Below are 27,201 nucleotides of genomic sequence, written 5' to 3' on the forward strand. Positions count from 1 at the left end.
CATTTATAGATTTCAAACGTTACAAACCATTTAACTTTTGTTTATTGCCTTCGGACATTAGTATTACCATCAAAGCATTAAATATCTTCGTCAGCTTATAAACGGCATGAGGCTAGCCGTTAAGAGAAGTGTAACAATATCAACTCAAAATTTATTCGTTTATCGTGAACCGTCGATAAAATGTTCAATTCCAGACCAGATAAAAGACTCAATATTGCTTTTAGGTTTGTAAAAATTTTGTACATAAATCATTATTTGTAATAACCGTTATTATAAATTGTATTGTTGTTTGTATATTAAAATACATTTGTGTTAAGAAAGAAAATTGTGTGTATCAATCTTATGGGCGAACATCACAAATTCTATACATATTGACATTCAATTAACTTCTGAATTCAAATTCAAATTTCCGGTTATTTGAAATCGTAATACGTACACATTAGCAACTTGTAGTAACTTGAGGATAATGTAATTTAATATCGTCAGTTCGTCCGAGCCCGTATTGAGAGAAGTATTTGGTAAATATTTTTTGTAATTTCCTGTCAGGAGTATGGTTGATTGAATCTTTATAATATTGTTAACGTGTATGGAGATGAGAACCTTGTCTCTCATACATGGAAAGGAAGAAATAAAAACACTAAATGTTGCATGTAATAGATATATGTTAGAGTACATTATACGAGTAATATGCTGCAGATAGCTTTTTTACCATTGCAAGTGAAAATGTTTTCACTTGATTGAACTATTCAAATAAACATCACAAATTTATGGAAAGAAAGTGAAATAGATATGGAAATCCATATCGTATATTCTGTCAAAAGATTTTTTTTTTAGAAATCATATAATTTATTTATTGATAATTTTATTATCAATCAACGTAAGATACCTATTTAAAAGTACCTGTTACTTATGTATAAAGTGAAACTTATGTTGACTGTGTTATCTCGATACGATTGGGATCACTCTATTTGTTCAAATAAGAAAAGGTTAAAGTTCAAATATCCGAGGTTGGAACGTGGTGATAAATCGAAACAAGAATTCGGATTCACAAATAACAAATATTCACAAGTATACATGAACATAAATAAGAACATTTAACAAGGTCGATGAAAATAAAGGTTAACAAAAAACAACCACATAAAATCTTTACAAATAGAGAGTGACTTTGAAAAAAGATAAAGGCTGATACATAATCAGTAAATTTGGAAAATTAATCATTTAAAAAGGATATTGTTAAAAACGATTTATATAAGTCGTATATTTACTATTTTTTATGTCAAAAGAATAAATCTAAATAGTTTGCTTAAATTTCACGCAAAGCTACTTCATGGCTGTCTGCTCTACCGTCCCTAATTTAGCAGTGCTAGGGGAAAGGTAACTATTCAACACCACTACCCGCCGAATATTAGACTACTCTCTTATCAACGAATAGTGGGATTGACTGTAACATTATAGTTGCCCCTGGCTGAAAGGGCAAGTATGTTCGGTGAAGAGTATTCGAACCCACGACCAGCAGTTTACAAGACATGCGCTTCAATCACCAAACGAAAGGTAAATAGGAGAGAAAAATATGATATTGTTTATTCTTCCTTATATCATACTTAATTTTTTTATTTTTTGTTTATCACTTGATTATTGCTCTATTATTTTTTAAAAAAATCATTGAAGTAGGTTGATAATTGAACATTTGTTTTATTTTTTAACTCAACGGTAATATATACTGTTAATAGCATATCAATTTTGTCCATTTTCTAATTTTTTTTACACTTGGTCAGTCCTAACCGTTGGTTTCGTGGACCGGGATATTTACAGAGCCCACTCCTTCCAACATCACTTCAACTCAATTCATGTGCATACAATCGACTCCACCACATGCTAGGGTCATATCGATTACATAAATACTTGATATCTTGACACCTTAAGTATTAATTTAGATTATTCTTTCTTCCCTTATTTACTTTTACAGAAATGACTTTGGTAGATATTATGTTTGTGCAATGAAAAGTCACAAACGGTTGTTATATAAGAACAATTTTTGTTGCCTTCTAGCCAAATACTAAGTGATGCTAAGTAGTATTTATCCTTTTTATTATTTCCACGCAAAAATAAATGTCATAGAAAAACGGAGTAATGTTACTGTTACACTAGCTGTGAAACACTCGTTAATAGGATAATAACTCAATTTTTAACAGCTATTTGTGAGCACCATATATTAATGGAGTGAATGAGGCGGCCATTATTTTCTCGGCCTATCCTTACATATTAAACACTTAGTGATTTATATTCTAATAGTCTAAATATGACATCTGGTCAAATATAAAATTTTAAAAGCCCATAAACATACAGATCTTTATTTAATTAAATGAAGTCTAATGTATGAAAAAAATGACAAATTTCTTTAGCTCAATATATTTCGATTTTTATTTGTTAATTTTCCCAATATTTTAATGCTTGCTAAATTTGAGAGTTCCCAACCTCAAGCGCAGTCATAAGGTCTGTGCGAGTACACGAAGGTGTAATGCATTTCATATATATGTTTATATGTATAAAACCGAAAATTCCTTGTTTGAGAAAGAAAGCCCTTTAACAGTTTGTTATGGTATTTTAAATTACGTCTACAAGTCTCTTGCTTTACCACTCCAGCCCAATTACGTTCTAAAATCTTTTGTTGTGAGTCGCCCTATGATTATGAAAATTACAATTTCTAAGCAATGTTTTTTAGTTTGCACAATTAACAATTGTTACTTAAATCACAAAAAACAGCAAGTGTTACATATTTGTCTGAGTTGATTAGCGTGAAATATGTTTGACCTTTGATCAATGTGAAAGACGTTGTGTGATTAGCATGAAAGTTGTTGCTCTTTGGCTGATAAGTGTGAAATTGTCTTTTAGAGAAAGTTTGCTGGTAATAAGTGCTATACGCGCATGTTAGCTGAGGAATCCTAAATAAGTTAGTTTGGGTTATAGCTGTTCTGTATTCTGACCTGATGTCTTGGTGTTGTAAAAGATATTGCGAAAGCTAACTTATGGGTGAATTTCACGCTTCAAGCTTTACATATTATGTGCATATATGAATATCCCTTGTTCTCGAACCCTGAGCTAAACTTTTAAGAGTTAGAAAGATGGAGAAAATCTCTATGAACATAAAAATCCTTGCAATAAAATGCATAACCTACACAATGGAAAGTCTTCATGACATGATATTTGATTTGACGACTCATTACAAACTTAAATTAACGTACAATATTTAGAAACAAGTTTTTGATTTTGTGATTTTATATTAAAGCAGTTTTTGATCATAGTGTAGAAGTAAAAAGATCAAGTGACATTACTGAATGTTTACTAAAACGCAGTTGATATATTGTTTTTAGTTAAGCACAAAGCTTCACAAAGGATTATCTGAGCTCTATCAACCACGGGTATGGAAACTGTTTCTAGCGTTGCAAGTCCATGGAGTTATCGCTGTGCCACTAGGTTTGTTTGTTTGTTTTGCATTTTGGACAAAGCTACTCGAGAGCTATCTGCGCTAGCCGTCCCTAATTTAGCAATGTAAGACTAGAGGGAAGGTAACTAGTCATCACCACCCACCGCCAACTCTTGGGCTACTCTTTTACCAAAGAATAGTGGGATTTACCGTCACTTATAACGCCCCCCCGGTTGAAAGGGCAAGCATATTTGGTACAACTGGGATTCGAACCCGCAACCCTCGGATTACGAGTTGAACGCCTTAATACACTTGGCCATGCCGGGCTGTGCCACTAAGCAGTTTCAATTAATATAAGATACGCTGACTTAAATAAACCTTACGTTTATTAAGCTTTACAAAACATAATTTACAAATAGTCAAATTTTATCTGAATACATCGTTATGTGTTATAAAATGTTAATCTTTTTGTATGTGATATTTATTACAAAATTATTTTGGACACATTTATTATTTTCGTGGATATATACAGCTAATGTTATGAAATAAAGGCGAATTGATTGCTAATGTTACTTAGTAATTGCGGTCAACAGGTCAATTTCTTGACCCAGGTGTGATACGTGTACGTTTTACTGATGAACAGAAAGTTGATGCCTATAGAAAGCTGTATGCACATTTTTAAGTCAAAGTTATTCATAGGTCTAAACGAAAAACATCTTAAAATTTACTTGGCTTTTAATAATAGAGTAAAAAGCCTAACTTTAAGATATCCTCTAAACAAAACTAATAGTTGAAAAAGTAATTTATTTTCACACAGCTAGAACAGCACCTAAACACGTAACTCCACAAAATGCTTTTTGAATACTGCAATACTTTTCTCAGTTCACTTCAAACTTAGGATCTCTATTCCAAAATCCACAGTGGCTCAGAGGCAAGTTTGAGTACTTAGAACACTAAATTATGGGTTTGATCCTTGCGATGGAGCAAGCACAGATAGCATATTATTAACCATTGCGCTTAACAATAAATAAGTTAGGAGCTCTGACAAAAAGGCACTTACCTGTATTTAGTGTCTTTAATTCTGTTTTACCTGTTTGACTTCCTATCTTTTGTTATGAAAGACAATAAAATCAGAACGATTGTGATGTCAAATTTACGTCTTTTTTTTCTTTTCACAAAATTCAGGATAACTAAGGCAGTCTATAAAATTACAAACATGTTTTTGCTGCCACACAAATAATAATCTCAGAGAGCAAGCAATGATTGAATAACTTATTTAGTTTTTTAAAATAATATTGTTAATGAAGTGGAATCATTTATTACAACGATTGTTTAAATTATTACTGTCTGAAAGAAGCAAGTTATAGGTTAAGATTATGTTTATATGCTTAAGGTTATTTAAATATTTATTAATTTGTTATTTTATTTTAATATTTCTTCTGTATATTTTAGTTTGGATGTTCTCGTTAAACGCAAAGCTATACAATGGGTTATTTGTGCTCTGCCCACCACGGATAACGAAACTTGAATTTTAACGTCGTAAGTTCGTAGACTTATCGTTGATTCACTAAACTCATTTCACATGTAATTGTAAATCCATTGCGTCTTTTTAGCTTTACCATATAAAAATGGTTTGTGTTGACGTTTCTAAAAGATATATTTATAATAAATAGGAAGTAACGAAATCACAACGACTGTAATTTATTTCAGTTGTTATTTAACAACGAAAAGTATCACATTGTTTTTGAAGACGGTATATTTAGCCATGTATCTATAAAGCATTATATGATACTTCACGAGCCACACTAAACTACAAAAAGGATTAAAATTAAATGATATAGAAGAGACATTTAGTGTTGGAAAGGAAAACTACATTATTCATAAAGTTCGATATAGCAATCCTTGTAAACCCAAATAATTATTGAGAAATGGCAGAAAGCTCCGGAGGAAGTACTAACTGTTAAACATTATGCATTTCCAGTCGCAGCGTAAACAAAAAATGAGGTTCATAATTTACTTCTACTGCGACTGGAAATGCATAATATTTATACTTTGTAAAAGCAGTTCTCAGGGTAATTTAGTGATGCACTCACACATGAACTTACTTTCATTCATCACAAAACTAAAGACATTCTGAATATAAATTATGCAAAACAGCAAAATTGATCTTAGGTTCCAATCAAACGTTAAGCACAATAGGTATTTTATACTTACATATGTGTGCGTAACTAAAGGTCTATAATTCTAATAATTCACACACAAAATATTCAAGTTTATACGCGTTTCCCCTACGTGTTGGTAGGTTGCATACGTTCAACAAGAGGGGGTGGACGATACGTAGGAGGAACAGTAACACTAGCATGTTGAACAACGTACTCTTCAAAACTATGAGCCTTCCTTAAAGGCTTAGAAGAGGGCTTCTTAATATTATGCTTTTCTGCGAAGCGAGGTGGCCAAGCAATATCCTTGTTCCGACGCCCCAGCAAGGGAGATCCAGCAAATGGAGGAGTGCGACAAGGAGGAGTCGAAGGACGAGGATTCCACGCATGAGCGATAGCACCAGACCGAGGAGTGACGGTCGGTGTAATCTGACCACCAGATTCATCGTCAGACTCCCCAGATTTCGTGGGTGGCCAGGCCGTCTTTTTTCCATGGCTACCTGAAATGTAAACAAAGTATTCTAAATACACAGTACACGTTTCTTGTTTCAGTTTAAAGGAGTCGCTGTTGTAATAAGGATTCATGTGAAATATATAGAACTTTAATTATTTATTTCTTTTATATTACAAAGTTTCTTATATTCTCTTCACATAAAGAAAATGGAAAACATTATTTTAAAGTAGAAAGCAAAGGCCTCGTTCAAAAGAAGATTAAGTGAATGAGGAAAATATTTTATCTTTTCCTATGCGGTATCCTTCGTCTTTATCCGCTTCCACAAAAACGTCACGGTGGCTACAATCTTTAAGGCTTACTACATGCATCTATATATCAAAACACTACACTTACATCAAAATAAGTCAAGTTTAATGTACTCTCAGTGCAATATTATGTCGAAGCTTATGATGTTTTGCTCACGTTCTTGGATCACAAAGTTTTTGGATGGAAGTGTATGTGTGAGTTATCATAGAACATAATATCTTGCAGTAGACAAAGGGCAATTAAAGATAAGCAAGCAATTATTATGACGATATTTGTGAAATCAATATTAATAAGTTAGGCCTGAAGTGTGAAGCAAGTAAGGAAAATGTTAATTCTTTTAAAACATTTCTTTTTCCAGATAGCTTAAAATTTTTTAGCTGTTTAGGACAAATACCCTCTTGTACTTTTGTGTCTCAGAAATAATATTAAATAAAAAAATCCTAATTTAAGATAAACATTCAGTGCTATAGTTAGTGGACGTACTCTTTATGGTTACAGCTGTTTGGAAATACAAAGAGCATGCTCCTACATATAGAAACCCTAATGTGTATTACCTTCATTGAATGATGAGAGTGAGACACTTTCAGCCCAGAAGCATTTTTGTATATCACTTAATTATGAAATAAGTATTAAACTTACATTCCAAATGTAATTTCTCTCTCAAACCGATTCACATGTTTTAAAAGCTATTAATTACTTGTTTGTTTGTTTCGAACTTCACGCAAAGCTACTCGAGGGCTATCTGCGCTAGCCGTCCCTAATTTAGCAGTGTAAGACTAGATGAAAGGCAGCTAGTCATCACCATCCACCGCCAACTCTTGGGCTACTTTCTTACCAACGAATACTGGGATTAACCGTCACATTATAACGCCCCCACGGCTGAAAGGGTGAGCATGTTTAGTGCGACCGGGATTCGAAGCCGCGACCTTCGGATTACGAGTCAAACGTCTTAAGACGCTTGGCCATCCGTGCCCCTATTAATTACTAACTGACCGAACTGGGCCTGGCATGGCCAAGCGCGTAAGGCGTGCGACTCGTAATCCGAGGGTCGCGGGTTCGCGCCCGCGTCGCGCTAAACATGCTCACCCTTTCAGCCGTGGGGGCGTTATAATGTGACGGTTAATCCCAGTATTCGTTGGTAAGAATGTAGCCCAAGAGTTGGCGGTGGATGGTGATGACTAGCTGCCTTCCCTCTAGTCTTACACTGCTAAATTAGGGACGGCTAGCACAGATAGCCCTCGAGTAGCTTTGTGCGAAATTCAAACAAACAAACAAACTGACCGAACTGGTCATTTGTATAACAATATAAAAAATATTTTGATTCAGAAATATTTTATTTATTTAATGGTAGAACTCAAGTAATTACTGCCAATTCATCGTTCCGATAACACATGGTTCGTATATTGAATGATCGCGGTGAGATATTTGTTTATTGAATTTAAGTCAATGCTGCTTGAAGGTTACCTGTGCTAGCCTTCCTTAATTTTGAAGTGACATACAGTGAGATTAATCATCACATTATATCGCTCCCACGACTGGTAGAGCGAGCATTTTCGGTGACGGGATTCGAATTCGCGACCCCAATATTTCGAGTCGAACGCTCTAACCACCAGTCCATACTGAACCAGGTGTTCAGTCGTAGATCCTTAGTGATTGTACAACATAGGATTTGTGTAGACCGTACTTCTTACAACTGAATCCAACTTACTGATGAATTGTATCTTTAACTGATTGTAAACGCTTCGATTAGTTAGAAGCACTTTACAAAGATGTATACTAAATTGTCTGAGCACGGTCACTTATAACGCAACTTACTTTCTTTTGTCCAGCCGGACGGGAACCCTAATCTCGGTAGTTGTTTCGAAGTAGGATCCTGTAAAATAAGATAGCCATTGTTTTAACTAAAGTCATATACATATTTAATAACCTAATTTTTTTTTGTTTGGTCTCTAGTCAGTTCTTCAATTGTTTGAGTTGGTTGAATTTTTCTTGACAATTGGATGACGTATATCCTTCTGATAAACTGCTCATGAGGTTTTCACATTGTAAATATAAAGATTAATTTCACCTTCATTTATTTTCTATTTTGTTATAAAATTAGAAAATAAAGGAACATTCTGTTTGGATGTATTACTGGGAATAAAAAATGATTGCTATTCTATTCTATTATGTACAAAGAAATTTAAGAAAACGTGGAAGAATATCATCTTCTGGGTACTCTTGCAGAATGTGATGTGAAATGTATATATATATATATATATATATATATATATACGTGTATGTGTGTTTTTGTATATAAATAAATATATATATAAATTAGTAGTCTAATCGCTACCATTAGAGGGAGCTACTTTAATGTGACGTGTATCTACGACTATAATAGTTGTTACGTGTTTTTTTTCTATTTTTTTTAACTGCAAATACATAATTTAAATATTAAGTTCACAAAGTAATTATTATGTATATATTCCTTACGTCGTAATCTAAAATTATAAATTTCTGCGTAAGTTCCATATTATGTATAAAATTTGATTATATATGTTGTCTTAAATATCAGAACAGCTATAGAAGTCAGGAACATTATCAGTAAAAGAGAGGTTCACCTTTGGAGGCCAGATCCCTTCGGCAGTTCTCAATCTACGCGACAAAGATGGTGATGCTGATGGACTTGGTGACATTCTGGTCATAGAAGTTTGACTTTGTGGACGGTTTGGTTCTTGAATTTGTTGTGAAGAATAATGTCGTCTCTGAGGGTGTTCTGGAGACGAAGTCTGATGGACCATTCCTGGATAGTTCCGTTGAACACGTGCAGTTGTAGGGGATGGAGGCATACCTTTCGTTTCAGTGAAATCCTTAGCTATGGATATGGGTACTTTTGTTCGTTTTTCATAAACTGTGGGATTTACAGGAGTAGTAGGTTGTTGTGTATAATTAGGGGAACCATATGCGTGTGCTGCTGGCTGAGTAAAATTAGTGGTAGCCGAGAAAGTGGTTATTTTTGGATAATCTGGTTGAATACGTGCAGATGTTGGTGGCTGGGTATCAGTGATTGGCTCATTATAACTAGGTTGTGCAGGTTTTGGTTGCTGAAACGTTGAGTGAAAAGAATGGACAGAGACTGGAATACTAGATGAGTGTTGATACGAAGATTGCGTTTTTTGTGCACTAGTTGGGTTTACGACTGATTGATTATAATTGCGCTCAACGCTCGCTTCCGTTGAGTTTACGTATGAAATCTGATCTTTTGTAATTGTTGTCTGATGCGTTGAATGAGAAAAACGAGGAGGTACAGGTGGTGCAGACGTTTCTTGATCTTGTTGATGGTAATCAAATATTGATGACACTGGATTCCATTGATATGATTCGTTATTTGCGATAATGGGGGAACAGGGCTGTATCATATGGTAATATTGTTGTTGTTGCTGGTAGGCAGACGTTCTGCTATTTACCTGATGACTGTATTGATCGGAATAAGTAAAGCTTTGAGATGTGCATGACGCTGATGTAATTGTAGGTTGCTCAGAAAAATGTGAGTAGAAAGATGGAGGCTTTACTGTGTGTAGCTGCGACTGTAGGATTTGACCACGAATTGGAGGCTTTGGCTTAGGAGGAGGGGGAGGCGGCTGCTTTCTATGGGTGAAAATTAGATATATTATATATATCTATATTATATATTATATTAGATATATATAATATATCTAATAGATATATTATATATATATCTATATTATATATTATATTAGCTATATTATATATATCTATATATATATATATTAGATATATATATATATATATATATATATATTATATAGATATATTATATATATCTATATTATATATATATTATATATATTATATATTATATATATTATATATTATATTAGATATATTATAAAGACTCAATCGTATTTATTATCCCAACAAATAATGATTTCCTCGAGCTCATTATTTTGGACGAAATAATTCTTAGAAATAAATTATTTTAGAGTTTAATGCACTAAACCTTAAAAAGAAAGTTTTCAAAAAGCCACTTTGCTGTGCATTAAAATGGCGTATGAAATACATATAGCTTTGAGCATATTTAGCTTTATCATATAGCTCAGCACAATAAATCTTCTTATAAGGTCAGAGAAACACATGGTTTAAAAAATATTACTTTAAAATATACCATAAGGTATATTTTTTGCAACTTACTTTTGCGTTGGGAGAGTTTGTGGGCTGTCCGTATGATGCCTTCCTGAAAAGAAGAAAAACAAAAAAGTACAACTTGGAGTAGCGTCCTTAAATATATCAATATTAATAGCTAATAGGTTTAATTGTCAACAAATATGTTATAAACTGTACCCTTAGGTGTTATTAATAAGAGTTTTGACCGGGCGAGTTAAGGCGTTCGACTCGTAATCTGAGGGTTGCAGATTCTAATTCCAGTCACACCAAACATACTCGCTCTTTCAGCCGCGGGGGCGTTATAATGTTATGGTCAATCCCGCTATTTGTTTGTAAAAGAGTAATTCAAGAGTTGGCAGAGGGTGGCTACCTTCCCTCTAGTCTTACACTGCTAAATTAGGGACGACTAGCGCAGATAGCCCTTTAGTAGCTTTGCGCAAAATTAAAAGAAAAATACGAGTTGTGTTTGTTTATTTTTTAAGCATTGCGTTATTTTTGTGCTTAAATCCTTCAGCCTAATCCTGAGAACCACTGGAGAACTAAAACTGTGCAACTTTACACACATCTTCATCTGTTTTCATACTGAAGCTAGAACACAAGCAGCTTTTAAGTATAATAGTTGTAACTAGTTATTTATATTTTGCGAAGTAGCATTCCTTTTAGTCTATGATACAGTCATTTGAAAAAGTATGGACACCCTATGAAAGCCTGTGTATTTTTGTAACATTTTTGGATATATAGATACTTAATCTCAATTTCAACAATGCTGAGAGATTATAGAAATATAAATAAGCAATTAAAACTGAAGAAAAGACTTTTCAAGATCTTCTATAAATGTAATTCTACAAAAATGCATATTCTAACTGAGGAAAAAGTTAGGATACCCTACCCCTAATAGCTAGTGTTACCCCCTTTGGCTGAAATAACTGCAGTGAGACGCTTCTTGTAGCCATCTACCAGTCTCTGACATCGGTCTGAAGAAAGTTTGCCCCACTCCTCAATGCAGAATTCTATCAGCTGTGAGATGTTTGATGGGTTTCTTGCATGTACAACTCGTTTCAAGTCACCCACAGCATCTCAATGGGATTAAGATCTGGGCTTTGACTCGACCATTCCAGGACTCACTATTTCTTAGTTTTCAGCCAGTCCTTGGTGGATTTACTGGTATGTTTTGGGTCATTGTCGTGTTGCAGGGTACAGTTCCGCTTCAGCTTTAATTTTCGTACAGATGGTCTCACATTATCCTCAAGAACTCTTTGATACACAGCAGAATTCATGGTTGATTCTATGATTGTGACCTATCCAGGTTCTGCTGCAGCAAAGCAGCCTCAAACCGTGACACTTCCATCTCCATGCTTCACTGTTGGTATGAGGTTCTTTTTCTGGAATGCTGTATTTGGTTTACGCCAAACATGTCCTCTGTTCTGGTGTTCAAATAATTCAATTTTGGACTCATCTGTCCAAAGAACATTATTCCAGAAGTCCTGGTCTTTGTCTACATTCTCTCTGGCAAACTTCAGTCCGGCCTTGATGTCTCTCTCAGAAAGCAAAGGCTCCTTGCACACCTCCCATGCAAGTTAAACTTGTGCAGTCTCTTTCTGATTCTAGAGGCATGCACTTTCACATCAACAGTAGCCAGAGCCTGCTGTGGGTCCCGTGATGACATGTTAGGGTGTTTGGATACCTCTTTTAGCATCTTGCGGTCTGCTCTCGGGGTGAACTTGTTTGGACGACCAGACCTGGGCATATGGCAGTTGTTTTGAAAGCCCTCCACTTGTTGACTATTTTCTGGACATTGGAATGGCTGATTTCAAAATATTTTGTGATATTTTTAAATATCCTCCAGACTCATAAGCTGCTACAATTTTCTTTCTGAAGGCCTTAGACAGCTCTTTTGCCCTCACTATGGTGCTCACTCTCACTTCAACAGTCAGGAGCACACCAAACTAGATGTCTGAGGTTTAAATAGGGCAAGCCTCATTCAAAATGCTGAGTAATGATTTTCTAATCATGTACACCTGGTGTGATACACCTGTGTGTGAGTTGAGCCATTTTAAGTGGGAATAAATGTGGGGGTGTCCTAACTTTTTCCTCAGTTAGAATATGCATTTTTGTAGAATTACATTTACAGAAGATCTTGGAAAGTCTTTTATTCAGTTTTAATTGTTTAGTTGTGTTCCTATAATCTCTTAGCATTGTTAAAATTGATATTAAATATCTATATATCCAAAAATGTTACAAAAAACAAGGCTTTCATAGGGTGTCCTAACTTTTTCACATGACTGTATTTATTAAAATGCTTTAGATGCTTCCGTATTTCTGGACCACGTTTTATAAAAATCAAAATTTAAGGCTCTAAACCTACGCTTCTCCTATTCTTGAATGCTAACGATCTCTAGTAACAAATACGGCGTATTCATACCGATTCCCAGATATAAGTGTGAATACGCTGTATTCTTTACATTGGTACAACATTTCGAAATTACGTATTTCCAAATAGTGTACTAAGGTAAAGAATGTTTTAGGATGCACTATAATGACTTTAGACTCGTATTCACCAAAGCTGTCTCTTTCCTTTTACAGAAACAAGCAGAAAAAAAAAGAACTGTCCAAACAATTACTCATAAGTACATTGTTTCGTTAAAGCCATCAGAGTGTACCATATCGATGTGATAAAAAATTCTATAACATAAAACATAGTTTTTACTTGGCATGTTTGATCATCAATACAATTAATACTATTTGTGGCATATCGGAATATTTCTCGTGGATATATCAGTTAGATCATAAGAAATGAAAGTAAGTGAGTACCAGGAACATTTACCATCGTGGATATATCAGTTAGATCATAAGAAATGAAAGTAAGTGAGTACCAGGAACATTTACCATCGTGGATATATCAGTTAGATCATAAGAAATGAAAGTAAGTGAGTACCAGGAACATTTACCATCGTGGATATATCAGTTAGATCATAAGAAATGAAAGTAAGTGAGTACCAGGAACATTTACCAGAGGACACTTTTCGCTTAGTGCAGCAATCACTCACTTCAGCAATGACTTACATTCTTGCAAGTTGAAAGAAACTGTCCAATATTCAACATTGAAACCAGTTGGGGGATAGCCTCTCTTAAATCCTTCAACAGGACAGTCGCTCCACAGTCCACAATTAAAAATGTAAGTGTGCCATAGCCCAAAACCATGTGGGTTATCGAACAACATATTTAATATTAGATAGCTAGTCTGTGTATAACTTTTCATCCTATCGCTGGCATAAATGGTGGTAATATTAAGTAGATAGCGTCCTCTCACGACCATTTCCGATGCATATTAATATATTCTACAAATAGACACACAAGAAATACTAACCTTTTGATTCCTCTTCTTGTAACACCACAGATGTCTGGGTCACAGGAGGAGAATGCGGATCTGGAGTGCTTGGTTTGTTCTCCATCCTATGAAAACAGAAAAAAAAAGTCAAAGGATAGCTGTTGAATAGTAACATTAAACCGGGGTCTGGTGATTAAAGCACTCGACTTGTCATCTGAGAGTCACGGGTTCGAATCTCCGTCACACCAAACACGCTCGCTCTTTCAGCCGTGAGGGCGTTATAATGTGACGGTCAATCTCACTATTTCTTGGTAAAAGAGTAGCTCAAGAGTTGGCAATGGGTGGTGATGATTAGTTGCCTTCCCTCTAGACTTATACTGCTAAATTAGGGAGGGCTAGCGCAGATAGCTCTCGTGTAGCTGTGTACGAAATTCAAACCAAACCAAACCAATCATTAGAGCGAGAGAAGATATTTTGTACAGTAAAACATGTATGTATTTTCATCATTGTAGAACTGTAGGAGATTGCGATGATACAAGTCACTTGTTGAGGTTATATTATATAGATTTATTTATTTTCCTTTGATTTCCAGGTGAGCAGCTAAATTTAAACTACCCTTTCTTTTTTGATAATATATAGCATACAAATAACGTCCACAATAATCCATTAACTTTTCTTATACAATTATTTATCGCCATTTTTGTCTCTTAGCGATTATTATTAAAATAACTTATTTAATAACATATTCAAGAAATTGGAAATGATATTTTTTGTTTTTTCATAATTTTGATGAAGTAGAAAGCAGATAATTAAAGGAGAGGTAGGGTGTGTGTCTATGTTTTATTGCAACAAAACCACTTCGGACAATCAGCTGTGTCCACCGAGGGGAATCGAACGCTTCATTTTAGAGTTTTAAATACGTGAACTTACCGCTATCCCAGCGGGGGACATAAAACGTTCGATTAAGTGATAATTTATAATAATATTTAACACAGTTGGACTTTCATTGTCAGCCAACTGTGACCATGTCAAAACGAAACAAGTTCCAGTAGTAGAATATGAACAAAGGAAATTCTATGCTGTCAAAATAATGGTTGTATTTTTATTATAATTTGCTTTCGAAACTTAAGCGTTGTTTTCATTACATAATTTTTTTAAAAAATGGCTTATATTTCTCATAAGTTGCTATGAATATATAGTATATTGTGAACTGGAAAATGTTCTTACAAGACATAACTGGATATCAGAAATATAACGGTAGGCCTCAAATTTGTAAGAACTAGTAGCATTAAGTGGTTGCCTAAAATTTAGAGTTCTTGTTGTTTGAAATTAAGCATAAAGATACACAATGGGTTTTCTCTGCTCTGCCCACCATGTGTATCGAAACCTGGATTCTAGCGTGTAATTCCGTAGGCATACCACTGTGCCATTGGAGAGCAAAATGTAGAGTTTTAACACTTTCACTTATGATACTCTTCCCATAGAGTAAAACCGTTTCAGGATATCTCTTAAAAATATAACCGTTAATGAAAGGAATAACCTTCCATGAGACCAGCTCCTAGCCAGGATATACTATTTCTTGCTGGAAATATTAGAAGAATCTTGATTATATATATATATATATATATGACGTTTACTGAAGTCAGATAATTAATTTACTTCTATAAAAACGGCTCCTAATCAGGTTGTTTGTCTGGTGACATTACTGAATGGATAAGCTTTACGTGTTTTTCTTATTTTTGTGATTACATCACTTTACAAAAATATTACTCAAATTTTGATAAAAGGTTCAAGGAAATTGTATTAATTCAATCACTCTTTGAGGCCATTCGAACCTAAATTTAAAACCTGTAACTTTTACTCTCGAATCAATTTCTCTTTGAGGCCATTCGAACCTAAATTTAAAACCTGTAACTTTTACTCTCGAATCAATTTCTCATTGAGTGTAACGTAATATAAAAAACAACTTAATGCATCAAATTTATTGTTTAGTTGTAAAATTTATAACAAAATATTGAAAAAAACTTTATTCATGTATAATTCTGATTTTACATTTTTTTTCGTGTCTACCTGTGATTTAGCTTTAACCTCGAAGACGTATGCGCATTTCTATACCCCTAGTGAGCAATGATAAATAATCCCTTTTCATAGGCGAACTCCTGCTTCCATATCAAACAGTTAAAACTACTATTTATTCCCATTTTAATTTTATTGTTCTGGACACATAAAATCAATAACTAGTTATATATATTATCATCAGTTCGATGGCTTGTTATACGTGTTAAGCTGGTTCTATCGCCTCAGACCATTATCCGCTTTTAATCAAATTACAATATTTCAAACCTGTTAGCAATCCATAAGTTATAGATTAAAAACAAAAACAAAACCTGATTATCTAAGAGAGTTTGGTTAGGGCGCTCGACCAGTAATCTGAGAAATGCGGGTTCAAATCCCCGTCACACCAAACATGCTCACCCTTTTAGGTGGGAGAGTTACAATGTTACGGTCAATCTAACTATTTGTTGGTAAAAAATAGCCCAAGAGTTGGCAATGGTTGGTGATGAAAAGCTGCCTTTCCTATAGTCTTACACTACTAAATTAGGGACGGCTAGCGCAGATAGCCCTCGTGTAGCTAAGGTCTAATGGTAAAAATTGTATAACGAAGTTTAAACCTAATGTAAAGGCATTAACATTATATGTCTATTTTAATATCTACGTTTGTTTCAGATTAATGTATATTTAGAAATGCATCTAATGTCTATGGTTAAAAGTATATTGTGAAAGTCCCGCCTATTCTCAGAATTTGTAGAAGATTTTTATTCCGTAAGAATCAATAACGTACTATGTATGTGTGTAAATACTAGTGATTGAGAGTATTTTTATCATTTTAACTTTTGAAAACCTGGCTTAATTTGTTATAAACGGTAACCACCCCAACAGGCGGAGAGACAGTATATATTGTTGGTTTGTTACAGTTGGTAAACCTCGGAAGCTGTTATAAACGCTTATTAATCGGAAAGCTACAGATATTTGGCAAGGAACGTTTATATATTTAGAACAATACAAACCGTTTAACTTCAGTGAATTAAATTTGGACATCAGTATTTCTGCAAAGACATCGTATAAATTCGTGTGAAGTGTACCTGTGTATCTCTTGCCAATCTCGTTGGCAAATATCGTCAATTTAACACAGCATTCAATTAAATTCTAAATTAGAATAAAAATTCCGTCTATTTGAAATCGTGATATATTAAGATACGTAACATAATAAACCGGAGACTCATTTTGGATACGTTATAATACGCAACACTGAAAATTAATTTCAGGTACCATCATCAGCTAACATTAATAGCAATATGTAAATATTTATGTGTTTATATGAATGTTATTTAAAACTGTATGATAGAATATTTATCATAAACGTCATAGCTATATATGTGTGTATTTTTTTAAGAGTGCACTTGAATGTTATTTTTATTTTCTCAGTATGTGAATGTTTTATTTTACGATTAAGGGGTAACTTTGGTGAACGAAGCTTGCCGAAGGACGAGCGGAGCACCCCAGTTTGTTTTCTTTTTTTATTAAATCTAACCTGTCATAATCTGACAAAATATGAAAAAAAGGCATTCTAAGTAAGCATTCATGGGCAATATGACATCAGATATTATTCAACATAGAAGTATCGTAAAATATTTTTATTTTATATGTAACACCATTAAAATACCAGACTCTTAAATACTGAATGGCATCTGGAATGAAGAATAGAAATCACTAAATAACAATGATACGTAAGGACCTAAAATTTATAAATGATTTACTTTAATAAGACGATAAAGAATACGAATTTAACCACAATATTAAAAATTGAACTATGAATGAGATGGTTTTAAAATGTCCATGTTATGGCACTTTCTAGAGAGCAACTCTGAAATAATCGTCTCGCAAAGTATCATCTTCAAGTCCTAAATTCAAGTGACATTAAATATAAATAAGATATTGATTCAATAATGTTTCAGAACACAAAGCTAATACCTTCATATTCTATTGTTCATAAATAACATTTTTCTATAACGTGTTTTTATTATTGTTGATTTAATAGTTTTTTTTAATTAATTTACGGCTGTATGCATTACTTTAGCGATTTAGAGTTTTTTTTTATCCGGAATTTGATTGAGTTCATAAAACATTTTATGGCGTTCGTAGAAAATTTTCAAAAATATTTTTTTTCCGATGAAACTTCTTATGATATAATTAATTCAACTCTGACAATAACAGACATGTGCATGTATAGATAAAATATTTATTGTTTTTCATCATTCTTTGTTTTATACCTGAGAAATTGCCAACTAGTATGAAAGAGTGACACAGTTCGCCAAGCTTGTCGAATGGAATGAACCACTTTTATTTGAAGACTCGGCATGGTATGGTGGTTAAGGCATTCGATTCGTAATCCGAGGGTTGCGGGCTCGAATCTCCGTCACACCAAACATGCTCGCTATTTTAGCCGTGGGGGCGTTATAATGTGACAGTCAATCCTCATTTTCGTTGGTAAAAGAGTAGCCCAAGAGTTGGCGGTGGGTGGTAATGACAAGCTGCCTTCCCTCTAGTCTTACATTGCTAAATTAAGGACGGCTAGCGCAGATAGCCCTCGTGTAGATTTCTGCGAAATTCAAAACAAACAACCAATCTACTAGATTTAATATGGGCCCGGCATGGCCAAGCGTGTTAAGGCTCGTAACTTGTAATCTGACGATCGCGAGTTCGCATCCCCGTCGTGCCAAACATGCTCGCCCTTTCAGCCGTAAGGGCGTTGTAATGTTACGATCAATCCCACTATTCGTTGGTAAAAGAGTAGCCCAAGAGTTGGCGGTGGGTGGTGATGACTAGCTGCCTTCCCTCTAGTCTTACACTAGTAAATTAGGGACGGCTAGCGCAGATAGCCCTCGAGTAGCTTTGTGCGAAATTCAAAAACAAACAAACAAACAGATTTAATATGTCGTTATTATTGTAAGATTAACTCTATAAATTATACATATAATTTTAAGGACAAACAGTTACCTTACGACGACCATTTCTATTCGGTTTCCACATTTGTGGATAACGTCCTGCACTTCATCATGTGTCATATCTTGAACATTGTCACGCCCCACCTGTATCACTTCATCGCCCTTTCTCAATCCTGCTTGTTCAGCTATACTATTTGGAACCACCTAGTGAGCAAAAACGAAAAAAATATAAAAGACAGTCATAACAATAACAGTGTTTGTTGCATCTATACACAATAGTCATCACCTTGTTTACGAAACACCTAGAGCATATTACATAAGGTTTTAGCCACTGCACAAATATATGTTTTGTATATTTATCTTGGAGTTATCTGCAGTAGTGTTTTTATTATTTACTATATGAAAAAATAACAACAGTCTGTGGGTCACGATTCTATCTTTCTGTACAGCCGTATATAAATTTCTCACAACAGTTTTGTCAATGTTTTTTTTTTCAATCTGTTGTAAATATTCGTCTTTATTATGAGTTTCTCACCGTTTGATTGCTTTCGAATACGTACCGTAAAATATACATGAATGTATAAGTTGCACATAATATGTTATTTAGTTTGTTTTTTTTTAATTTTGCGCAAAGCTACTCGAGGGCTATCTGCACTAGCCGTCCCTAATTTAGCAGTGTAAGGCTAGAGGGAAGACAGCTAGTCATCACCACCCACCGCCAACTCTTGGGCTACTCTTTTACCAACGAATAGTGAGATTGACCGTAACATTATAGTGCCCCAACGCCTGAGAGGGCGAGCATGTTTGGTGTGACGGGGATTCGAACCCGCGACCCTCGGATTACAAGTCGAACACCTTAACCTACATGGCTTTGCCGGATCTATATGTTATTTATACACTAATGACAACAGTAAGTGAGGACTTGTTCCTCTTGTCCAATCATTCAGATACCCATACTTACGATTTCACTTCATTAAGTTCATTAACGTAATGCATGAACCATCAATACTGTTTTTCTCTTGACACAATCTTAAATACATTGACTTTATTACATCGTCATTATTCATAACATGATTGGGCCCCGCATGTCCAGGTGGTTAAGGCGCTCGACTCGTAATCAGAGGGACGCGGGTGCGAATTCACGTAACACCAAACATGCTCGCCCTTTCAGCCGTTGGGGTATTTTAATGTTACGGTCAATCTCACTATTCGTTGGTAAAAGGGTAGCCCAAGAGTTGGCGGTAGGTGGCGATGACTAGCTGCCTTCACTCTAGTCTTACACTGCTAAACTACGGACGGTTAGCGTAGATAGCTCTCGTGTAGCTTTGCGCGAAATTTAAAACAAACAATCAAACAAACGTTAAAAGATAAAAAAAAACTGTTATACGAATCTGAGCTGTCTTCTTGGAACATATAAAATAAATCTTATTTGGCGCGAATAAATTTAGGTCAGGTAGTTAATTAAAGTTAAAGACTGAAATACAACATGAGTCAGTCATGTAGCGTTTTAGAAAGGTTTCGAGGGAAGCTTACACCTCAGAAGGCAACTAAAAATAAAACTTAATGTGTAAGTGGAGCTCTCCATCTTACTCCCTTCTTACTATCATTATTGTACTGTATTGCCCAGTGCCATCTTTGGTAACGATTCTTTGTTATCTATGCGGGTAACTATAAATTCCGTCTTGGGTATCTTTGTTATCTATGCGGTTAACTATATATTCCGTCTTGGGTATCTTTGTTATCTATGCGGTTAACTACTTATTTCGCCCTTGAAAGCAGTCTAGATCTAATAAAGATTGACCTCAACTGTAATCTTAATTACCATAAAACATGTAAACTGGTTTCATTTAATCGTGAAAATGGTTGTCATATTCGATAAAATATTACAAAGGGGTCTCAAATGCTTGTTGTTATTTTTCATTTTTCCAAAAAAGAGTCCCCCTTCCGCTAGTACAGCTGGAAGTCTACGGATTTAAAACGCTAAAATCAGCGGTTCGATTCTCCTCGGTGGGCTTAGCAGTTAACTCGATGTTGATTTGCTATAAGAAAACACAAACACACAAAACAAAACATCTTAAGTCTCTTCGAGATTTCTTTTTTTTTCTAACTGATGTGACTTGGAAATACAAAAATTTGGATAATTTATTTTTTAAGACGTAAATGTAAATTCAAGTTATTTGTAGTTTTAAATCCATGTTTTAATATCTTAAATAATAATTAGAAATCTTATCTATTGTATTGTATTTCTCGCATCAAAACAATTTTAATTACAAGTTCTGATAAAGTTTAGCATAATCGTAGCTTCTTAATCCAATACAACTACCATAATAAAAAAGTAAGAACATATCCCTGATAACACAGCGATAACAGCTCGCTCGGAAACTGTGTGTAAAAAGATAAAGGGCATATTTAGGATTCAGCGCAAAGCTACACGAGGGCTATCTGCGCTAACCGTCCATAATTTAGCAGTGTAAGACTAGAAGGGAAGCAGCTAGTCATCGCCACCCACAGCCAACTCTTGGGCTACTCTTTTCCCAACGAATAGTGGGATCAACCGCACATTATAACGCCCCCATCGCTGAAAGGGCAAGCATGTTTGGTGTAATAGGGAGTCGAACCCAGGTCCCTCAGACTAGGAGTCGAGTGCCTTAACCGCCTGGCTCTGCCGGGTAGTAAAAAGCATGAAAGAAGTGATGAACATATTTTAAATGATTTTAATCTCAGTCTTCTCCTGAAACCAAGCCTAGGACTAGCACATATATAAATGACAAGAAAAGTCCTGAGCACAGCAAACTACTACTTCTATTTCGTCAATCATAGCTCGGCATGGGCAGGTGGTTAGGGTGCTCGACTCATAATCCGAGGGTCGTGGGTTCGAATTCCCGTCACACCAAACATACTCGCCCTTTCAGCTGTGGGGGCGTTATAATGTGACGGTGAACCCTACTATTCGTTGGTAAAATAGTAGCCCAAGAGTTGGCGGTGAGTGGTGATGATTACCTGCCTTGCATCTGATCTACCACTGCTAAATTAGGGACGGCTAGAGGTGATAGCCCTCGTGTGGCTTTGCACTAAATTCAAATCAAACAAACCCTCAGTCATAGAAAAAATTTAGTTTTATAATTATTGTTAACCTTTGAGTTTTTGAGTTCATATCTCCTAGAACGTTAAAATCTCAACAGTTATTTATCTTTGAGTGTGCAGTCACTTGAAGTACGAATCATTATTATTCCATAGCATGATTTTCCTAAAGTGTAATAAAGTATCCACAAGTCACAGCTTGAATAGATAAATAACAAATATGGATGATTAATTTTAACAATATTTTTCATTTTAAAATAAAATTGGTGAACATGTTTAATTATAAGCATCAGACTTTGAGTACAATCACAAAAAAACATGTTTAACCATAAGCGTCAAACCTTTAGTATCATCACAGGATGGTTCTGATTTCTTCCTCCTACGATCCGGAACCCCCACGCTTGCTGGAAATCAGGTCGCTTCATGGAAACCAGAAACGGCCGTTGAAATGGCATTTTGAAGAGGGTGAGCGCTAGTTCTGACACTCTGACTTAAAAATTTTGAGGTAAAAAATAATAACAAACAAACAAAACCAATAGTATCGAAACGTAACTTCTCGCTCGTTCGTAAACGCTTTTACCTATTCTGAACAAAGTAAACTTTCGAAATAAGAAAATCACGGGCGGACTCTCGTCCTATGGTGTCTGAAGATTCAGATCAGACAGAAGCCTCGTCGCCACAAGCGTACGTCACCCTTGCGAGTGACGTAGGACTTCCAAGATTAAACCAGATTTTTTTATAACAACTGAGCTTGTTAGTCTGGACAAAATCCAAAATGTTCGAATTGGGAAAGTGTTAAAAAGTGTTAAAAATAACGTTCTTATCCCCATTTTCTTATTCCTTTTTTAGGATGTAGTCAGTATGACTAAGTGTTAGTTGTTTTTAGGATGTAGTACACCATTTGTCAGTATGACTTCAAGCGTTAGTTGTTACGTGAGTCTCTCGTTTGTTTGGTTTGGTTTGAATTTCGTGCAAAGCTACACTAGGGCTATCTGAGCTACCCGTCTCTAATTTAGCAGTGTAAGACTGCAGGGAAGGCAGCTACTTATCACCACTCACCGCCAACTCTTGGGCTACTCTTTTACCAACGAATAGTGTGAATGACCGTCACATGATGACTCCCCCACGGCTGAAATGGCGAGCGTGTTTTGTGGAACGGGGATTCGAACCCGTGACTCTCGGATTACGAGTCGAGCACCTTAACCATCTGGCCATGCAGGGCCCTCTCGTTTGTCAAAAGGAGATTGGTTTGATTTGTTTTGAATTTCGCGTAAAGTTACACGAGGGGTATCTGCATTAGCCATCTCTAATTTAGCAGTTTGAGAGTAGAGTGAAAGCAAATAGTCATCACCACCCACCGCCAACTTTTGGACTACTCTTTTACCAACGAATAGTAGGACTAACTGTCACATTATAATTCCCCTACGGCTGAAAGAGTGAGCATGTTTAGTGTGACGGGGATTCGAACCCGTGACTCTCAGACTACGAGTCGAGTGCCTCAACCACCTGGCCATGCTGGGCCTAGAATAAGGAGAACACACTTAGAAGTATCAGGTTTTGGAAAAAACAATCACGTTAAGTAATTCCAAATAACGGAACTTGTGTGAAATTTAGCACGAAGCCACACAATGAGCTATCTGTGCTGTCCACCACGGGTATCGAAACCCGGATTCTAGCGTTGTAAATCTGAAAATATACCGCTGTTCCTTTGGGGGGGGAATAGTAGAACTATGCCTTTAATAAACTCTAGTAATCAAAAGTGAGTAATTTTAACTCTTAAACTGTATCATTTAAAATGGCAAAGCTTTCTAAAGCTATTTGAAGTTTATTTTGTGTTTGTGTATATACATATACAAATATAGAAATCACGAAACCTACATACATAAAAAACATAGCAGGTTAAATAAATTATAATTCTTGAAACTTTATATTTTACTGGTTTGTGTCAAGTGTATGTGTACTTATGACTTAACCAGTATTCTGCATAAAACTGGCAATATACAAAAGAAATAAATAAAAGGAATATAACACTTTCTTTTCTATAAAAATGATTCTGAATTCATTACATATAACTGAGCAAATGTGTTACGTATTGGTGTCTTTGAATAAAAGATACGATAATCATGTGATAACAAACACACTTGTTTTAATTCTGAGAAAAAGTCGTTCTGTTTCTTACCCATAATTGGCATCTTCAGTCTGTTTCAACAAAGGTTTTTTTTCTGAATTATTCCCAGGCATATATTTGGGCTAATATTTTAGTTACTTTTACAGAGTTCTTTGCAGTTTTCCTATTCAGAACCTATCTAGTTTGACGTCATAATGATGTGAATGATGTGGTGTCACACGCATAACGCCATGCCTGATTCTTTCCAGAGATCTCTTTCCTTAACAGACTTCTATGTACTACAAAAAGTACCGAAATGTAGCAGTTATATACACTTAGCGGTTAAAATAAACTAAAATGGGAAGGAGTTATCAAAAGAGGAAGTATTATAGGAGAAAAAGTAGGATTAGACTTATGTAACTCGCAAAATTCAGAGAAATCGAATGGGAGCAACTTACTGACCCACCGACACATGGCTTGTAGATATATATATATCTACAATTATCAATATATATATTGATAACTTACTATACCTAAACCAGTTAATCTTTTGTTTATTATCAACTTTATTTCTAACAGTAGTAGTAATTTGACCTTTACAGTCCCCAAGTAGCACAGCGAAATGTCTACAGACTTACAACTCTAGAAACCGGGTATCGATACCCATGATAGGCAGAGTACAGATAGTTCACTGTGTAGTTTTGTGCTTAACTTCAAACAAACAAACATATCGGCCTTTACTGTGGACGGTGTTAATTATTAGATGGTTAAAAACATTGCTAAGCTTAAAAGGCTAACAAGAAATAAGTGAATTAGTAATACAATACTAGTTTATTGGGAATGAGTCCATCCACATACATTAAGTTTAGGTCTTTAAATATATGCATTATGCCTAACTATCTACCTGTCTACATTTCAACAGCTTACTGGGAAACGTAAACATGTGGTAATCGTTCTACAAACCCTTTTCACATGTGGGAGACTCGGCACGGACAGGTAGATAGTTAGGGCGCTCTATTCGTTATCTGAGGGTAGCAGGTTCGAATACCCATCACACTAAACATACTCTCCCTTTCATCCGTGGGGGAGACGTTATAATGTGACTTTCAATTCTACTATTCGTCAATAATAAAGTTGGCGGTGAGTAGTGACGACTAGGTGCCTTTCCTGTAGTCTTACACTGATAAATTACGGACGGCTAGCGCAGGTAGCCCTCGTAATATTCGTGATAATTAACAAGTCTTTGATTTCACTTTTTTGTTGCAAGGTATATTCTGTAATAATTAACAGTAATTGTGTTGGATATATAAAATGTGAAAGAATAATCACTTCATTTATAATTAAAGATATCTTAAAATTATTATTGTCAGCTGTATAAAGCACATTTTATTTATTTATTATTGAACCCTGCAAAATACACCAACTTTTTCAGTTATAAAGTACGCTACATGGTCCAAAGTATGTGAACGCCCGACCATCACACCCATATGTGCTTGTTGAACATCTCATTTCAAAATCATGAGCAATAATATGAAGTTGGTACCATCTTTGTTGCTATAAAAGCCTCCACTCCTCTGGGAAGGCTTTCACTAGATTTTGGAACATGGCTGTGGGGATTCGCTCCTGTTCAACCACAAAAGCAATAGTGAGGTCGAGCGTTCCAATTCATCCCAAAGGTGTTTGATGGGGTTGAGGTCACAGCGCTGTGCAGGCCAGACAAGTTCTTCCACACCATCCTCAGCAAACTATATCTTTATGGACCTCGCTTTGAGTACAGATGCATTGTCATGCTGAAACAAAAAAGGGCATTTCCTAAACTGTTGCTACAAATTTGGAAGCACACAATTCTCTAGAATGTCATTGTATGCTGTAGCATAAAGATTTTCCTTCACTGGAACTAAAAAGCTTAGCCCAAACCATGAAAAACAGCCAAAGATCAGCGTTCTCCTGGCATTCGCCAAACACAGATTCGTTCGTCAGACTTTCAGATAGTGAAACGTGATTCATGACTCCAAAGAACGTGTTTCCACTGCTCCAGAGTCCAATTGCGGTGTGCTTTACACCACACCAACCAAGAGTGATCTCAGGCTACTCGGACAGGGAAACCCATTTCATGAAGCTCCCGATGAACAATTCTTGTGCTGACGTTGCTTCCAGAGGCAGTTTGGAACTCGGTAGCGAGCGTTGTAACTATGGACAGACGATTTTTACGCGCTTAATCACTCGGCGGTCTGTTACGTGAGCTTGTGGGGCCTACCGCTTCATGGCTGAGCTGTTGTTGCTTCTAGACGTTTCCACTTCACAATAACAGCACTTACAGTTGACTGGAACAGCTCTAGTAAGGCAGAAATTTGACAAACTGACTTGTTGGAAAGGTGGCATTCTATGACAGTGTATGTGTTTTTCTTATAACAAAGCCACATGAGGCTATTTGTTGAGTCCACCGAGGGAAATCGAACTCCTGATTTTAGCGTTGCAAATCCCTAGATTTACCGATTTGCTAGCGAGGGATCCTATGACAGTGCCACGTTGAAAGACACTGAACTCTTCAGTACGACCCATTCTACTGCTAATGTTTGTCTATGGAGGTTGCATGGCTGTATGCTTGATTTTATGAACCTGCTAGCAATGGGTGTGACTGAAATAGCTGAACCCATTAATTAGAAGAGGTGTCCACACACTTTTGGCCATGTAGTGTAAGTTATTTATGACAAATGCATCTAATGCTTCAGTAAAGTATTAAGTTTAAAATAAAAGTTTTGCTTTATGAATAATCCTTTGTCTGTTAATTTTATAGAAATAAAAACATTACTTGTTTTAGCCTTGGGTGAATACAAACTGAGTTCATTTTTTTTTCTTGTAGTGTTCTCGTTAGTATAGTGATAAGTATCTACGCGGGAGACCGGGGCTCGATTCCCCGCTGGTAAGCAAATATATTTGTCCCAGCATGGTCAGTTGGTTAAAGATATCGACTCGTAATCCGAGGGTCGCACGTTCAAATTCCCGTCACACAAAACATGCTTGCTCTTTCAGGCGTGGGAGTGCTATAATGTAACGATCAATCTCACTGTTCGTTGGGAAAAGAGTAACCCAAGAGTTGACAGTAGGTGGTGATGACTAGCTACCTTCCCTCTAGCCTTACACTGCTAAATTAGGGACGGCGCGCAGA

The 27,201-nt window shown here is 35.6% G+C and overlaps 1 protein-coding gene across 2 annotated transcripts; it reads right to left on the reverse strand.

Moving 5' to 3' along the window:
- Nucleotides 1-5,109: 5,109 nt before the first annotated feature.
- Nucleotides 5,110-22,635, reverse strand: LOC143234041 (uncharacterized). Of its 2 annotated transcripts, none has more exons than XM_076471061.1 (7): nucleotides 22,267-22,635; nucleotides 18,897-19,048; nucleotides 13,878-13,963; nucleotides 10,538-10,580; nucleotides 8,947-9,973; nucleotides 8,159-8,216; nucleotides 5,110-6,083 (listed from the first exon to the last, which is right to left on the reverse strand). In XM_076471061.1, exons 1-7 carry the CDS (start codon nucleotides 22,378-22,380, stop codon nucleotides 5,713-5,715), a joined length of 1,851 nt encoding a protein of 616 aa, XP_076327176.1. In that variant the 5' UTR covers nucleotides 22,381-22,635; the 3' UTR covers nucleotides 5,110-5,712. The 2 variants fall into 2 exon arrangements, with proteins under 2 accessions (XP_076327176.1, XP_076327177.1); XM_076471062.1 differs by lacking the exon at nucleotides 22,267-22,635 and adding an exon at nucleotides 19,405-20,165.
- Nucleotides 22,636-27,201: the final 4,566 nt, after the last annotated feature.

This window comes from Tachypleus tridentatus, chromosome 12, assembly GCF_004210375.1.
Source record: "Tachypleus tridentatus isolate NWPU-2018 chromosome 12, ASM421037v1, whole genome shotgun sequence".
Taxonomy (NCBI): domain Eukaryota; kingdom Metazoa; phylum Arthropoda; class Merostomata; order Xiphosura; family Limulidae; genus Tachypleus; species Tachypleus tridentatus.

Coding starts and splice junctions, on each gene's coding strand:
- LOC143234041 (XM_076471061.1), bottom strand. CDS start 22,380: ATGCCATTTCAACGGCCGTTTCTGGTTTCCATGAAGCGACCTGATTTC. Junction 10,581..13,877: donor ACAAGAAGAGGAATCAAAAG/GTTAGTATTTCT, acceptor TCTTCTTTTCAG/GAAGGCATCATACGGACAGC. Junction 8,217..8,946: donor AAGGGATCTGGCCTCCAAAG/GTGAACCTCTCT, acceptor CTTATTTTACAG/GATCCTACTTCGAAACAACT.